This window comes from Rhinolophus sinicus, chromosome 14, assembly GCF_057876585.1.
Source record: "Rhinolophus sinicus isolate RSI-liver-muscle chromosome 14, RSI-T2T, whole genome shotgun sequence".
Classification (NCBI taxonomy): domain Eukaryota; kingdom Metazoa; phylum Chordata; class Mammalia; order Chiroptera; family Rhinolophidae; genus Rhinolophus; species Rhinolophus sinicus.
Genome location: NC_142514.1, coordinates 102,099,338 through 102,116,735, shown reverse-complemented (window position 1 = coordinate 102,116,735; position 17,398 = coordinate 102,099,338). Strand labels below are relative to the sequence as shown.

At 45.4% G+C, this 17,398-nt stretch overlaps 1 protein-coding gene across 4 annotated transcripts in view; it reads right to left on the bottom strand.

The window, feature by feature from the left end:
• Window positions 1-4,230: 4,230 nt before the first annotated feature.
• Window positions 4,231-17,398, bottom strand: part of FXYD6 (FXYD domain containing ion transport regulator 6) — a 37,908-nt gene continuing 24,740 nt past the window's right edge. For all 4 annotated transcript variants that reach the window (XM_088791436.1, XM_019716195.3, XM_019716196.3 and 1 more), the window contains 7 exons: window positions 10,430-10,492; window positions 9,721-9,759; window positions 9,554-9,628; window positions 8,925-8,961; window positions 8,119-8,168; window positions 7,557-7,607; window positions 4,231-5,543 (listed from right to left, as the gene is read on the bottom strand). In XM_088791436.1, coding sequence (XP_088647562.1) covers window positions 7,579-7,607; window positions 8,119-8,168; window positions 8,925-8,961; window positions 9,554-9,628; window positions 9,721-9,759; window positions 10,430-10,487 — 288 coding nt within the window. In that variant the 5' untranslated portion in view covers window positions 10,488-10,492 and the 3' untranslated portion in view covers window positions 4,231-5,543; window positions 7,557-7,578. The remainder of the gene's footprint in view (window positions 5,544-7,556; window positions 7,608-8,118; window positions 8,169-8,924; window positions 8,962-9,553; window positions 9,629-9,720; window positions 9,760-10,429; window positions 10,493-17,398) is intronic.

Sequence of the window (17,398 nt, the reverse complement as noted above, 5' to 3'; positions counted from 1 at the left end):
AAAATGCATTCTTGACTTTTCTCAGAACTCACTTGTAGGCTTAAACTAGAGCAGAGGCTGTTTCTCATCAGCTGCAGTCCTTCTCCTCTAGTAACCACATCCCTTCTTAATTCTGAAAAACAGCTGCAGGCTCACCTGTCACCTTCAGAAAGACCTCCAGGAGCAAGCCCACCCTCTGCTGTCCCTTTCTTTCCTCCATGACCTTCTGGATGCCGCTGGCGTGGCCCTAAAGGCTTGCATTTGGCGTTGTAACTGTCTTTGTCATGTATTTCAGATTGCCAAGCCTGACCTGGCCTCTGTGAGGACTCAGATCATGTGTCTGTTACACGTTTGCCTTCACTGTGTGATGCCCAGCTCCCCTCCCTTAGTAACAATTCCGTCTATTTTATGGTTCTCAATAGTTCCAAACACCCCATGCCTCCTCGATCTGCTTCGTTCCTCTGAACAACTCAGCCAGGCAGGTTTTGTGACACCCAGCTTACAGAGCAGGAAGCTACAGTGGCACGTGGGCACGTCAAAACTTGCTCCCTGGCCTAACAGACAGAAGGGGAACGCTCCTATCAAAGAAAGAAGACAAGAAAATGGATGATAATATAAATAGTAATAACATATCTGCATGTAGGATTTCTTAAGTGTTTTGTGTCCATTGTATCACTTTGACCCTGTGAGGTAACAGGAAAGATATTGTACAATTGAGGAAACTGAGGCTTAAGTGGCCCAGCTACCCTATGGCGAGGAAGGACTTCATTTTGCAGAGAAGGAAATTGAGAAAGACACTAGAGTCTGCTCAAGCTCACACTAGAGAGAACAGGCACACAAGGGAATGTCCTGAAACTCCTTCTGCTCCCCAGGCTGCCTCCAAGCCTGGCTCAGAGGCAGGAACCCACTCTTCTGGACAGTGTAGGGGTCCCACCCCGCAACAGTACCTACCACCCCAAGACCTTCAGAACATCCAATGGCAACATCACCTGCTCTGCCATCATGGCCTTGGCTATTGTCCCACTATTGTGCAACCAGGCACGGGGCCAGGGTTGGCTCCATAATATCGGTAGCCGGTTGGCTTGAGCCGGTTGATTCTACCCCCTGGAGTTCAGCTGTGACAGCAATGAATCACACTAATGGTGAGAGGTGACCGTTCTTCCTCTTAGTGGCCTGGAGACAGGTATTTCCAAAGCTCCTCCCCTGGCTAAGGTAAACACACCTGATCTCTCTCTCTCTCTCTCTCTCTCTCTCTCTCTCTCTCTCTCTCTCCAGGGTGAGGCAAAGCAGCCAGGGACAAGATGGGGTGAACCAGACAGAGCTAGACAGCCCTCCCACCCGAGGTCTGCCCAGCCACCCCTGCCAGCCTTGATCCCAGGGAGGACAGGCCTTCCCCACAGAGGAAGGAGACAAGGAGCAGGTGACCTTGGGGTGTGCTTCAGCCTAGCATCCAGCTCACCAACCCCACCCTCTCTGCTGCTTACACTCTGCCTCTGACTCTCTTCCAAGAACAATTTGGCAAGTTCCAACCCACAACCTGCAAAATAAAACAGAGTGGTGGGGAGGCCACAGCTCAGGGGCCCAGAAGGCAGACTGACCTGTTTTTATGTGGGATTAAGTAACACAAACACCTCCATGAAAATACACTTCAAACTCTTTGGATTGGAATTCATGGGAGGGGAAGGGGGGTCATTGGCAGGTGAAATATGCAGGACACCTGAGGTCACTGTCTGAGACCAGGAGACTCAGCATTCCCTTCTGGGAAATGGCATGGCAAGGCAGCTCTCCTATTCAACCAAGACCAAGTCACATTTGCTATATCCGACCAAATCACAAATATAAGTCACATGTCTAGAGGCTGAGTAGACAGACATGGTCCTGTTAGCATGGAGAGCCAGTCCAGAAGGAAGATGCATGGTAAGCAGCCATCCTGGATTCTGGATTCTTCTTCCCTGGCCCTGCAGTGCTAGAGCAGAGAGTTTCCAAGAGGCTCATCCATTGGGGTGGTGTGGGAGGTGTCCCAATTTGGGTCTAGACACTTAGGTCACGTTGGACAATTTCTGAGTCCATCTTGCCTAGAGGATCCCACCAGCGGATCATTTTCCCTCAGCTCGGACACCTCCAATGATGGGGACTCACTCCAGTTTGGGCTCATCATGGCTGTGGGAACTAAGAACTCCCTCACATGAGGACCAGTTCTGCCGCCCTCACGTCTACCTGATGGGCCTATGTCCTTTCCTCTACAGTGTACAGAGTAACACTGGTCTGAGCTGGACGGACCTGGGCTGGACCTTGGCTTTGCCACCAGGAGTGCAAACTAAGGCAGGTCCCACCAACCTTCAGTTTCCTCACTTATGAAACAGTGACAACATCATATAAGGTTGTAAGTTCTGAATGAGTTGGTATATGTGAAGTTCAGTGTCAGCTACTATGTGCAGGGTTTGGCACATAGCAAGTGCTTGATAAATGTTAGGAGCTATTATTATTATCTTGATGATTAGTCTATTTTGACTGTTCTTTATGTGTTGTTTCCAGACCACTTACCTTCTGCGAGACCCTCCCCAGAGCACTCTAGCTAGTTTATGCCTGAAAGGGACCGCCAGGCTCCAGATGTGGTCTCCCCCACCCAGATGATCCTCCCTTCATCTGGACATCAACCTTCCCCTGAAGAAGGAAGCCAGGCCACGTGACGTGTTATACAGAACTTTGAAAACAGACAGCTTGGGCTCCTCTGCCTCCCAATTGTGTGGCCCTAGACCAGTTACAAATTTATTCATATTAAATATGAATATCCTTTCTACCTTAGAGATAATGCTGGATTACCAGGAGAAATAAGTGGGTGCTTAGAGTCTGGCAAAGTAAGGGTAATTATTTTATACAAGTGCTAGAGAGAACTATCATTATTATTAACAGTTGTTATTATGAGAAAAATCAGAACCTCCCCATTGGACTAACTTACATTTATAGTTGAATGTCCCATTTTTAATAATGAATGTGGGGAGGTACCCAGTCGCCTGTGCCCCTGGGGCTCTAAGGCTCTTCGCCTGGCTGTGCTATGAAATCACTGCAAGGCCTGTAAATCCTGTGGCCCATGGATGGTGGTTATCAGCTTATTTGCAAAGTTGAAGCGTGACCGGATTATTGTAACCACAGTGATCACTGGGGTGAAACTGTTGAGCTTGATCTCAGCTATAAGCCTCAGTCTTTTCAGAGACCTGAAGGACTGAGGGTAGAAGTAGGTGCAGAAGTAGGACAGTCAGCAAGGGTTTACGGGGAGGGGCACAGGGAATTGCTGGACAAGCCCCCAGTCCCTCAGGAACCATGACTTGAAATTCTGCAGCTCTAAACAACTACAGAATCCAGACAGATTCTATAAAGACTTTTTTAAGACCCTAATATGTGCCAGGCATTCTTATGTTAGAACAAGACATAGTCCTTGCCCTTCAGGAATTGTCTTACAATGAAAACACACAAAACACAAAGAAGTGGGGGCCACACCTATGACCACCAAAGGAATCTCCCTGCAGCTGTATTTGGCCAACAATACTTTTTCTAAAACTGAATTGAAATGTCTTTGGGAGGAAACCCTAGGTGTCCCCAGGGCCCTACCCTCCATCTATTGTGTCACAACAGCTGATTCACAAATGGATATTATCTGCCTGACCGCTACAGTTTGAATCTGATAAGGAATATTAAATGTGAAGATAAAGGCAGTGTGACCAGAGTACAGAAAGGAAAGGACTCATTCTACCTGAAGTCCAGGAAGGCTTCAGAGGAGGGTAAGGGCTTGAACCATAACCCAAGAGACCCATCTACACCCCTGTATCTCAAGTCCTTAGACAGTGGCCCCAGAATTGACCAAAGGGAGAGGTTAGAACCTTTCATTTCAGGCCAGAGAGCCCTCAGCAAGCCACTGGCACTCCTTTCTCTCCTGGACAGGCATCAGGTACAGGTCCTGCTGTGGGGTGGAGCCTGGGCACACTGACAGGAGAGGAAGTGAGGGGGGAGAAGAGGAGTGGAGTGAGCGAGTGGGAAGAGGGAAGGGTGAGAAGGAGGGGTCTAGGTGAAAGAGGGGCGAGGAAGGGGAAGGAAGAGAAGCAACAGTGGAGGTGCTAAGCGTTAAAGCAGCTGGAATGAACAGGCACCCCTTGGGTGCCTCTGTAGCCCTCATTCCTCCCTCTGACCAAGGAAAGAGTCCGTTTGGCCCTCAAATGCTCGAGTTCTTTCACAGAAAAGAAAGCACCTCCGAGCCACTAGGAAACAAATGGTATTTTATTCCTTGTTGTTGAGAGGATAGATCACAGCACAGACAGCAGTCCTGTCACACGTAGTTTCCACGAGAACACGAGAACACGATGGACGAGGAGGGATGGGGAGGGACAGGGTCTGGTTTAACTTTCCGCACTTTTTATGACCTTGACCTCTTGCTGTTCCCTCTGCAGCAGGGCTACAGGGAACCCTGCCTGGTGTCTGACCCACAGCATAGCCCCTGCATTCGCCACTATGACCAGTGACAGGTGTAACAAAGGGCACAGGAGCTCTGGCTGCTGCCTGACCAATGGGCCATGGACAGAAGAGCATAGGACCCATGCTCTCTTGCTGCCCCAACAGAATGGATCACCTGCCAGAGACCCAACTCAGGGACAGGAGTCAGAGACCAGATGAGCGGGGCTATAGATCAGTCTTGGGAGGAGGGAAGGTGGGAGAGGGAGGTAGGGATCCAGAGACCATGGGGTTATTGCTGAGAAGATATGCAAGGGGCACATTCCCCAGGGGCAGAGTACAAGCCCTGGACCTGGACACCCTGTCTGCTTTGCAATGGGGCAAGGCAGATGGGGGCTCCATGGTAGAAGTCCCAGGAGGAAAATAACCAGGGAAGGGGCGTCACCTGCCTGAAGGCATACCTGGGCTCACCAGCTCCTTGTTGTGAACCTCCAATTGCTAAGAGACCCTCACAACAGACTTGGGTCAGGGGTGCAATATGGATGCAAGGTTCTTGCAAAAGGAGTGAAGAGAGGGCATTGAAGAACGACCATGAAGGTGATGTAAACCTTCCCAAGTCCCAAGACGACTAGAGACTCCTACCCATGCCTCCACTCATATACCCACCCCCAAATCAACAGAAGGGACTGGTCTCTCAGGGAAAAAGCAGACTCCTGGGAGCAGGGTGGAGATGGGAGGCCGTGGGGGAGCAGGGAAGAGCTGATAGCAACATGGCTCAGCTCCAGCCCAGGAAAGTGAGCCCAGGTTCACTAATACAATGTCATCCACAGACAAGCAGCTACGAAGACCAGTCATCACACACACACACACACACACACACACACACACACACACACACACACGTCACAGGAGGTGGACAAGCCCACAGGCTGCAGGTGGGAAGGCGGGTGTTAGTTGTGTCACTAAGTTGAGGACTGGTGTTCGAGGGGATAGGGAGGGGTCAGGGGTCACACAAGTTCTTGGTTTCTCCTGGGGAAAGATCTGTTGCTGAAGTGGCTGGTTTTCTTAAGCATCAACACTTTCATCTAAAGGTTCAAGCAGCTGCCTTCAGGTTCTGGAAGCTGAAGAGAGAAAAAATTTAAATTAAAACAAAACATTGACTCCTTTCAGAAATCTTTATCTGTTCGTCTCCCTGCCTTTAGCAGCTCCCCTGCCCACTGAAACTCTCAGGGTGAGACCCATTCTAAAGTGCCATGTTCCTGGTAAAGCAAAGAGCACAAGCCGGAGCTGCAGAGAAAGGAGACGAAGATGTCGGAGGGGATGGACTTCAGGGGAGCTGGAACCTGGCAGAGATGGAAAGGAAATTGTTAAACCCAGGTTCTCCATCCCAGGACACCCTCAATAGCTGCTCACAATCCAAAGACCTAAGAGAACAGCCTTTCTGAGGAAATCCTAGTTTAAGAAAAAAAAAAAAAAAGACGAGAAGATGACTGCTAGCTCCAGGCTCCCTCCCTTTAGCCTTCCCATACCACTCCCAGATCTGACCTGCCAGCTACCGAGAAGTGGACAGCTGGGACACCTGCCGCCAGCATTGAGTTCCATGGCCCCCTCAAGCTTAGGAATCACTGATCTTTCCAAGCCCCATCTAGAAGATGGAGGTCACGAGCTCTGCTCTGACCTCCTGCTACCCAAGCGGCTGTGAAGAGGATATAAAAAGCACCTGGGGAAGAATTCAAATGCTACACATGCACACTGTGTCATTATGGTCACATAAAAGCTGGTGTCTCAGGCATTTTACATCTAGAAATCTCTTTTAACTAACAATTTAGGATAAAGGTACATACCTATCTTGGGTGGACTTAGAGGGTACTATGCTAAGTGAAATGAGAAAGACAAATACCATATGATTTCACTTATATGTGGAATCTAAAGAACAAAATAAGTGAACAAACAAAGCAGAAACAGATTCATAGGTACAGAGAACAAAGTGATGGTTGCCAGATGGGAGGGGGCTTGGAGGGCTGGGTGAAAAAGGTGAGGGGATTAAGAAGCACAAACTGGTAGTTACAAAATAGTCACAGGGATGTAAGTACAGCATAGGGAATACGGTCAATAATACTGTAATAACTATGTATGGTGTCAGGTAGGTACTAGGCTTACCAGGGGGAATTACTTTGTAAGTTACATAAATGTTTAACCACTAAGCTGTACACCTGAACTAATGTAAAATAATATTGAATGCCAGCTGTAATTGGGCAAAAAAAAGGTATCTGCTTGTCTATTATGCCTATTTGTGTAAAAATAAAAGGCAAATGCGAGCTGACAGAAGGCCGATCCCCCACCAAGGACATTCCCGGGTATGTCGTAAAGTGAGGCAGGCTGTGCAGGGTGTGCTGAAAATGGCTTTAAACTACAAAGACCCGAGTTCAGGGTCCAGTCTGTCACTTATTATCTGTATAGCTATTCTCTCTGACCTCAGTTTCTTCATCTATAAAATGGGGCTAAACCCCACCTGTCCTACCTACTTCTTCTGGCAGGCTCCAGAGAGTTTATATATGTGGCAGCATTTTGAAAACTATAAAGCATTTAACAGTTATTACTTTTCCTTGTCCCTACAATGAACTATGGAAACAGACATTAAAAACAGAACTGATAACACACATAAGCGGGAGAATGAGGAGATGGGGGATGCAGGTGTCATATACTCTCCCTATTTTTGGGTAGGGTTGGAAAGTTTCATAATAAAATGTTAATTTTAAGAAGTGGCCCTAAGGAACTTTCTAAATCATCACTAACAGCCATTATCTGTATGCTACTTTGATATTGGAAGTAGTTCACTGACTCTAGTTCTCTCCCAAGTCATGCCCACACAGCAGCTAGGATGACGCCCTATTAATGACCGCTGGGCTGTGCAAAAGCCCTATTTCCTGACTGTTCACTATGTGCGTGTGCAGTGCCTGCACCTCAGATGTTTCGGTCCATCTGTCTTAGCAACCCTTTCAGACACACAAGACTCCTCAGAGCACACACAGCTCATAATAAAAGCTGTGCCCACTGCAAAAGCTAGCCCAATTCTTCCCCAGTGAAAGACCGGGGATGATGACAGAGGAAGATGTAGACAGACAGCATCCTACCTTCCCACCTGAGAGCTGCACTTCAGTTCTCTGCTTTCTGGGGCTCTGTTGCTGGAAAGAAAAGCAGGGAAGATTATAGCGAATGGACCCCTCAAACCAGAGGGCTGCCCCCTGCAGCAGCCATACCTATGCCCGACTCTGGGGTGCAAAGAGGTCACTGGTGTGGGATTTTGAGTCAGACAGACCTGGGTGCAAATCGTTGCCCTGCTACTTGCTAGTTACAGGAACTGGGCACATTCCTTAACTTTTGAGTCCCTCGGTGTAAAATTGGACAGTGATGACTGCCTCATGCAGTTGTGCACACATTACGTGAGATGGAGTCTGTGACGCACCCTCGTTCATCCTGACACTAAGCAGATGCCCCATAAATAGTGGCTATCAGGAGTAGCAGCCTGTTTGGTGGAGGTGAAAGGACAACACAGGCAGAGGCCCCGGAGAGCCCTCTCCTGGCACTATGGAAGCATGTCTGGCGGGCTCTAGGAAGGCCACAGCACCTGGCACCTGAGCCACACAAGGACTCCCACTTCCTCCCTCCCCCTGGGCGGGAGACCATGACAGGTACCATTGGCAGTGATGAGGTTCTCCACCTGGGCTTCCTCGTCCCCTGGAGCCCTGCAAGAGGACAAGACACAAGGCCTTCCATCAAAGGCTGCCAGGGCAAACCCAGAGAGCATCACCATCCTCCTTGCTGGGGCAGGGGTGCTTCGAGTCATCTGATGGCTCCAGCAAGCTCCATGGGGTTCACAGGGCAGGGGAGAAGTTGGAACTGAAAGGGCAGAGTCAGGGGAACTTACAGGTACCCTTCAATGTCAGCCCCAACAGAACTAACGACTGGGAAGGGGCAACCTAGGGCTTCATGGGAGCTTGGGTTGTGTCCTGCCACAAATTTTGGACTTCTGAGGTCCAGAGCTACCCTTGGTTACTGTAGTGGACTAATGGGGTGTGCCCTTGAAGTTGCAGTAGAAGTAAATGAAAGGGAGCCCAAGCTTCTATTCAGCTCAAAGAGCCTCATGAACAGGTGACAAGCAGGGACAATGTCACAGGTCCTACAGAGAGGAGATGGACCATAAGAGAGGCCCTGAGGCCCTCTGCCTCCCTTCTCCCAAGCCCAACTGTCTCAAGGGTCTCCAGACAAGGATCTAGCACCTTCTTTCCCACCTCCCCTCCCCCACATTCATCAGAAAAAAGGAGGGGCCAACCCTCAAAGTCTGCCTGGAAATCTGCAAAACTTATGCCCTACCCCCAACGCACATGGCCTGTTTCTGAGACAAGAATCTAAAATAACACTCATTTGGGTCACACACCAGGAGGCCCCTCCCCGCCCCCTCTTAATGTCACCCCAGACGCCCACGGCCAGGGCATCCTTACCGGGGCTTCTGATTGAGACTGCACTTGCATCTGCGACCTGAAAGGCAAAGAAACCATCCAAGGTCATCCTCCCAGCTTGAGCGTAGGTCACGCTCCTGACTTGGCCACAGCAGTGAGTCTGTGCAGGCTGTAAGACTAGGTCAATAACATCCCCTACACCTGGGCAGTGCACAGCTGTATGCAGCAATTGGAGGAGGGCTCTTCTGAGGCCACGGTGCCACAGCTCAGATGGCTTCACCACCACAGTCTGCCTGATCACGCACACCAGGCTTATGTGGGGAAAACAAATGCAGAGGCTCATCCTTCGGAGCACGCTAAGGACAGCCCGTCTCCTCTCTTCTGTGACTCCCCCATTCACACCCTGCTAGATACAGCCCAGAAGGGCCACGCGTGCCCCTTCTTCTTATCAGTGCTTATTTTCATTGAGCATCTATTTTGTTCATTCTTCACTGTTTTACTGAGCACCTGTTATTTGCTCAGCAGTATGTTAGGTCCTGGAGATAACAGGGAGAAGAGACAGGCTCCTTCCTCCTCCAGGAAAGGGAATGGCCAGGCTCGTCTTACACTGTTCTCTACCTGCTCAGTAGTGCAGACATCGCTCTTCTGAACAAATGAACAAAAAAACTTACTCAGGATAAGGAGGATCCCGACAGAGAAGAGGACCACAGCAAACACCAATCCCCCGATCCTCAGGGTCTGGTAGTCTGCCAAAGGAATAGGGTGAGAAATGGGAAAAGAGGAAGGGCCAGGGAGAGAGTACCTGTCCCTCCCCACCCAGGGCTGCCACACTACTCACCATAATGAAAAGGATCCTTTTCTTTCTCCTTCTCAGGTGCTACAAAAATAAACAAGCCTGGTCAAGAGGAGGACAGCTACACATCCTGGTTCCCAAATATCTCACCTTGCCTCACAGGCGTCCCTCCCCACAAAGGGATTCCTGGGAAGCAGGGCCGATTGAACAGAGGTGCCTAAAGAAGTATGGAAGGGTGGCCCTGCCTGCGAGCTCAGGGCAGGTCCAGCTCAGGGCAGGTCCAGCTCAGAGCCCGTGAGAATCTGCATTCACAGCACAGCTACATTTATGGGCTCTTTTTATTCATGTCATCCCCAAAAGGAAGGGTCTATTTTCCTCTTGTTGCAGATGGGGAAATTGAGACTGAGGAAGGACATGTGACTTACACAAGTTCAGTCTAGAGACTGATGTGCAAGGTCTGGCTCCCAAAGTTCCAGCCAAAAGTCTACAGGGGGCTGGTGGATTTGAAGCTTAAAAGTAGACCCTGCTGGAGTCCGTGGGGAGAGGTGGGCAGGCAGAATGAGGGTCTGTGAATAGCTGCCACCTTCCAGGACTTCCTCTGCTGACTAAAGGAAGCAGGGGGGTGGGCGGGGCCCTGATCAGACATGTAGAATCTGAAAGCCCCCCAACCCTAGAGTCCCAGTGGGCCAGGACCTTCCACCAGAAAGGGCCATAGCTGCCATCTTGTCAGAGCCAGGTCCTATGGCATACTTACCACTGGCCAGGACAGCAGGGGCCAACAGGCTGCATAGAAAGATCAGCACTACCTCCATGGCGTCTGGGGACAGAGGGAGGACAAACAAGTCTCTGGATAGAATCTCCACTCTAACCCTCAGCCTGACCAGGCAGAGCCCAGTCGAATTCCCATCTCTATGCTGAGCGCTCGCCACACAGTGAGAGTTCGAACAACAAAGCAGAAGTAGCTGGCATTTATCGGACTCTTATGGAATGCTCTGCTTGCATTAATTCAGTTACTACAATTGACCCAATACAATGAGTCGGCACTGTGACTAACCCCTTCTACAGGTGAAGAACCTGAGCTTAAAGAGGTTAAATGACACTCACGATAGTGAGCAACAGAGCCTAGATCCTAACCCAGTTCAGTAAGTCCTCAGCCACCTGCCTCACTGGTGCCAAAGCCAAAAAGCCCTAATGGCGTTGGAGATGATCTCATCTGTGACCTCCTCTTCAGGCCACGCTTCTGTGACCATCTCTAGTTCATTAAGATGTCTGGGACTTCCTGGCCTGGTTCCCCACAGCCAAGACGCACTGTTGGAAGTTCTTTCTTCTGTCAGGTTTAGTGGGTCAGGTAAATGCCCCTCTAGTCCAGCCAGCCAGGTGGGGTGGGAGACCGGCTGTTTCCTGGACTCTGTGGTAAACCCTGAAACGCTGACAGCTCTCCCCAAGTTACCTCTTACACTCTCATCTCTAATGTGTCCAAGCCAAATATTCCCATAGGCTTTAGTTCATAATCTTCTAGAAAGGCAGTTTCATTGAAGAAAGGGAACATGGAGACCAGTTCTCTGTGTCACTGCTCCAGCCTCTCCTTCCCCAGAAGACGCCTGAGACTTCTGCTCGTGAGCTTATCAAACCCCTGGTCTCTGGGGTCGGTCACCCGAGGATGGATCATGTGCATGAAGGCAGAAGGCAGGGCCACTTGGTCCCTCCCACGGGTAGATTTCAGTGGCGTTATATACACCTCATTCATGGACTTAAAGGAGTATGGTAAAGAGCCAGAGAGGAAAAGGGGGAAGAAACGCGAACTAGGAAAGCCAGAAGCTGTTTGCTCTTTTCTGAGTGGGTGAGACTGGCAGCAGCCTAACCTCCGGACATCTGTCTAGTGGCCAGGACCATGCCTGTGCTGAGGGGATCTCGCCCTATCTATCCCTTTCTCCTGCGCAGCCAGCAGCCCCCAGCTGTCCTTCCCCTCTCAGCCACTAGAGGTCAGAACAGCTGCATCCAGAGTTATGCTAAGGCAGTCTTGGGAGGCAGAGGTGATCCAACAAGTGTTATTCAAAAGGCACTACTTGGCTTTTATTTATTTATTTTTTTTAATTGGGGAATATTGGGAACAGTATGTTTCTCCAGGGCCCATCAGCTTCAAGTCGTCGTCCTTCAATCTAGTTGTGGAGGGTGCAGCTCAGCTCCACATCCAGTTGCCGTTTTCTTTCAATCTTTAGTTGCAGGGGGCACCACCCACCATTCGAACCCGCAACCTTATTGTTGAAAGCTCATACTCTAACCAACTGAGCCATCTGGCCACCCCTCCGGAAGCTCAGCAACAGTTCGTTGCCTTCAATCTAGTTGTGGAGGGTGGAGCTCACTGGCCCATGCGGGAATCAAACCAGCAACCCTGTTCAGAGCTCACGCTCTAACCAACTGAGCCATCCGGCTACCCCAAGCACTACTTTGCTTTTAATGCTAACTCCTTTAATAGTTGTATTTTTCAAATTTTACGTTATATTTTATATGTGTGAAAATATATATAACACACATATAATAATGCATAGTAATAAGATAAACACCCATACACCACAAGTAACTTAAGAACTAGAACTTTACAAATACAGCTCTACTTATCTATCTTCCTCCGATCCATCCAGAGGTAAATAGTTTCCTGTATATATATATATATATATATATATATATATATATATATATCCTGTGTGTGTGTGTGTGTGTGTGTATATATATATATATATATATATATATATATATATATATATATTCTGCTTCACTTCCAGAGGTAGTTTCCTGAATATATATATATATATATACACACACACACACACACACTCTTTTTTTTAAAGATTTTATTGAGGAAGGGAACAGGACTTCACTGGGGAACAGTGTGTACTTCCAGGACCCCTTCCAAGTCAAGTCGTTGTCCTTTCAATGTTAGTTGTGGAGGGTGCCATTCAGCTTCAAGTTGTTGTCCTTTCAGTCTTAGTTGTGGACGGCGCAGCTCAGCTCCAGGTCCAGTTGCCAGTTGCTAGTTGCAGGGGGCGCAGCCCACCAACACTTGCGGGAGTCGAACCAGCAACCTTGTGGTTGAGAGGATGAGTTCCAACCAACTGAGCCATCCAGGAGCTCAGCTGCAGCTCAAGGTGCCGTGTTCAATCTTAGTTGCAGGGGGCGGAGCCCACTATCCCTTGCAGGACTTGAGGAGTCCAACCGGCAACCCTGTGGTTGAGAGCCCACTGGCCCATGTGGGAATCGAACCGGAGTTAGGAGCATGGAGCTCCAACTGGCCGAGCTGCCAGGCCGGCCCTGAACATATATATTTTTAATCATTGCCTTACTCCTCTTCAAAAAAGATTTTAAATTAGGAAATAATCACATACCATGAAATTCACCATTTGAAAGTGTACAGTTCAATGGCTTTTAGTATATTCACAAAATTGTGCAACCATCATCAATTCCAGAACATTTTCATCATCCCAAAAAGAAACCCTGTGGCCAGTATCAGTCACTCCCATTCTCCCTTTCCCACAGCCTCTGACAACCACTAACTTACTTTCTGTCTCTATTGATTTGCCTATTCTGGACATTTCATATAAAAAACTACATAAATAAAATATATGGCCTTTAGCATCTGATTTCTTTCACTTAGCATTATGTTTCCAAGGTTCATCCGTGTTGTAGCATGTAGTACTTCACTTCTTTTTATGGCTGAATAAGATTCCATTGTATGAATGTGCATCCTGCTCTTTTCTAAAACATATCTAAATAAGATACTGTTTAGTGGAGATTTTTTGAGCTTTACAATTATGATACCACGTCTTTTACAGTCTTCTAGGACTGGCTTTTTTTGTTCAATATTATGTTTCTAAGATTCATTCATATTATTACCTGTAACCATAATTTATTCATTTTCAATGCTGTGTAATATTCTACCATGCCAGTAAATGATCATGCATTGGTCCCTTCTCCTATCAGTGGATATTACTTTTTTCAATTTTGTGCTATTGTAAATAATACAGCTGTGAACATTTTTGTGCATGTTGCCCAAAGCACATATGTAAGAGTTCCAAAGGCAATGTTTTTTCAAATCTTTTGACCACCACTTTCATAAGAAACACTTTTTACATTCAAACCCAGTATAAATTTATATTTATGTACACCAGAAACAGTATCACAAAAACAATACTTTATCTTAAAATAAATGATGCCTTCTGATATTTTCTATCCTACTATGTCCTTTTTTTAAAAAAGGCTAGGTCCATTAACAGGTCACACGCGGCAGTTTGAAAAATTATGTTCTAGAGATAGGCCTCAGAGTGAAATCATTGGATTACATAGTATGAAAACTGTCCTTTACAAAATAATTTTGAATTGTTTTCCAAAGTGGTCATCCCCATTTAAACAACCCACCAGCTGCATATGAATGTTCTTATCACTCTACATACTTATCGATACCTGATATTGTCAGACCACTTAATTTCTGCCAATCTAGAGGTATAAAATGTGGTCTTAATTTGATTCTGGTAATGGAGTTGGACTTCTTTCTGATTGTTTATTCCTGTTTCTTCACCAATGTTCCTTTCCTGTCTTTTGCTCATTTTTCAAATAGGTTGTCATTATTTATTTCTTATTCTAAATACTAAATCTTTGTCATGAAGTATTGCAAATATCTTATCCCAATTAGTAACTTATCTTTTCACTTTTTAAAATTCTTTCAATGAACAGAAGAATTTCTTAATTCTAATGTAATTAAATGCAATTATTTTTGTGTCACCGAGTCAGAAAGAATTTTCTTCTAAAAATTGTAGTTTTGTCTTTTACACTTAAATCTTTATTCCATCCAGAATTGGTGTTTGTGTAAGGTGTGAGGTGGGTATCCAATTTTTATTTTTCTCCATACTGATAACCAGTTATCCTAGCACCACTTGTGGACCCCTCTCCTCCCCCCTTCCTCATGATGTGCAATGCCACCTGTGTCATATATCTGGTGTGGGTCTGTTTCTGGGCTTCTCTTTGGATCTCCTGGTCAATTTATACTTGCATCAAAATCACAGCGTTTCTGTTACTACAGCTTTATAGTAACAGAAGTCTTCCCATGTGGTAGAGAAGCTCCCCTCTTCTGTTTCTCCTCTTCTACCTCTTCCTTCAGGAATGCCTTCATTATTCTTGATCTTTTGCTCTTATGTATACATTTTAGAATCAGCTTGTCAAATTCATCTAAAGCTGCTGGGATTTTCATTGGAATTACAATGAATCAATGAATCTATCTATAGAAAAACTGACATTTTTTTCTGACCTTGAGTCTCCTATTTGTCTTTTCACTTGTTTAGGTCCTTTTCAATGTCCTTTAATAAAGTTTTATAAGTGCTTTCATATAGGTCTTGCATATCTTCTATTATTTATTCCTAGGTCCCTCATAATTTTAATTGCTATTTTAAATGCTACGTCTTGTATATGTTTTCAATTTTTTGCTGGTATAGAGAAAAGCAACTGATTTGTAAATATTGATATTAAATCCAATAACCTTGTTAAATTCTCTTATTATTTCTAATATTTTACTTTACATTCCTTTGTATGTTCCCTGTAGACATAACATTTGTAAACGATACAGTATTGTTTCTTCTTTTCCAGTTCTTACACTGCTTATTTCTATTTAGCTTATTCTTAGTCACTGCTAGGTCTTACAGTGAAATGTAGAATAAAAGCAGTGATCATGGACTCTCTCTCTCTCTCTCTCTCTCTCTCTCTCTCTCTCTCTCTCTCATATATTGTCTATTGATTTTACTTTATTCTGTGTTTTTTATTTTTTCCCAGCTTCATGAGATATGACATATAACATTGTGTAAGTTTAAGGTGTACAATGTGATTTGATACATGTATGTATGCTGCGATGATCACCACAATAAGGTTAGTCAATACCTCCATCACCTCACGTAATTCCCTTTTGTGTATGTGTGATGAGAATGAATAAAGAAAATGTCATATATTATATATGTGTGTACATATATACACATATCACATTGTCTTTATTATTATATATACCCCAAAAATGTATACACATTTTAAGAAAGGAAAAAACTGTATTAAAATTGTAATACTTAATATATACTGATAACAAAAGATGAATACAAGTCATATGTATTTTTTTGGCACCCCCAGTATATGAGGTGTGATCAAATATGGTGAGTGTTTAAATAAAAAAATTTATTACAGTAAAAGACACATTGCCATTAATACTTCTCAAAATACTCCCCCTCACTTCGAACATACTTATCCCATCATTCCTGCCACTTTCTGAAGCAGTTCTGTAAGTCCTCTTTGGTGAGTGTCTTTAGTTGCACTGTTGTAGCTGCCTCGATGTCCTGAGTCATTTTGGGAAAGAGCGAGAAGTCACACAGTGCCAGATACGGTGGATAAGGTAGATGAGGACACACCATAATGTTTTTATCTGACAGAAATTGCCGTATACTAGAAGCGATGTGTGACACGGAGTGTTATCATGATGGAGAATGATTTACGGCACTTTAAAACACACCTTCTCTCAACCATAACTCACACCTACCTGACTGCACCGAACAAGTTGAAACTTGTCACACACTGTTAGTAAGGTTCAACACACCACTTCCAGTATTGAAGATCCTGGCCTTTCCTTTGGATGGCACTTGGTGGCAGCAATCACTGTATTTTGTGATCATAATGGAAAGGCTCGCTGTCACACATTGCTTCTGGTAAGGTGTCCTCATCCACCTTACTCACCTGATCTGGCACCGTGAGACTTCTGCCTCTTCCCGGAAGTCAAACTGACTATGAAAGGTAAGCGTTTTGAATTGATTCGGACATTGAGGCAGCCACAACAGCGGAACTAAAACCACTCACGAAAGAGGACTTCCAGAACTGCTTCAGAAAGTGGCAAGGAAGATGGGATACGTGTGTTCGAAGTGAGGGGGAGTATTTTGAAGGGAACTAATGGCAACGTGTCTTTTATTAATAAACTTTTTTTAAATTTAAACATGCACCGTATTTTTTTATCACACCTCATACAATGGAATATTATTATTCAGCCATAAAAAATGAAATTATTGATTTTAAATAGCATTCTAATATTTTAGAAGTTCTCCTCTAAGATGTTTCTGTTTTATATTATGAATGAGTATTCTGTATCTATGGTTTTCCTCTTTTAAGCTATCAATGAGTAAATTATATGTATGGATATCTAATGTTAAATCATCCTTGCACTTCTGGGATACAACCAATGTATTACTTTTTTAATAAGCTGATGGATTTAATTTGCTGATATTTTGTTTAGGATTTTTGCACCCATGTGCATAAGTGAGATTGGACTGTGAGTTTTATTTTATTGTATTCATTTTGCCTGGTTTTGGTATCATAGTAGTACTGGACTCACAGAACAAGGTATTTCCTTTCTTGCTGTTCTCTGGAAGAGTTTGCAAAAGATTAGGTTACTTTGTTCTTTGAATGTTTGGCAGAACCTGTAAAATCATCTAGGGTTAGTATTTTCTTGTGGGAGGATTTTAAATTGCCTATTCAATTAATTAATGGCTATGACACTTAAGATTTCTATTTCTTCTTAAGTATATTTCGTGAGTTATAATTTTTATAGGAACTTGCCATTTTTTGCTTTCAAATTTATTGTCATAAAGTTTATAGTATTTTCTTATTTTAATGTCTGTTGGAGCTGTAATTATATCCTTTTTTTTTT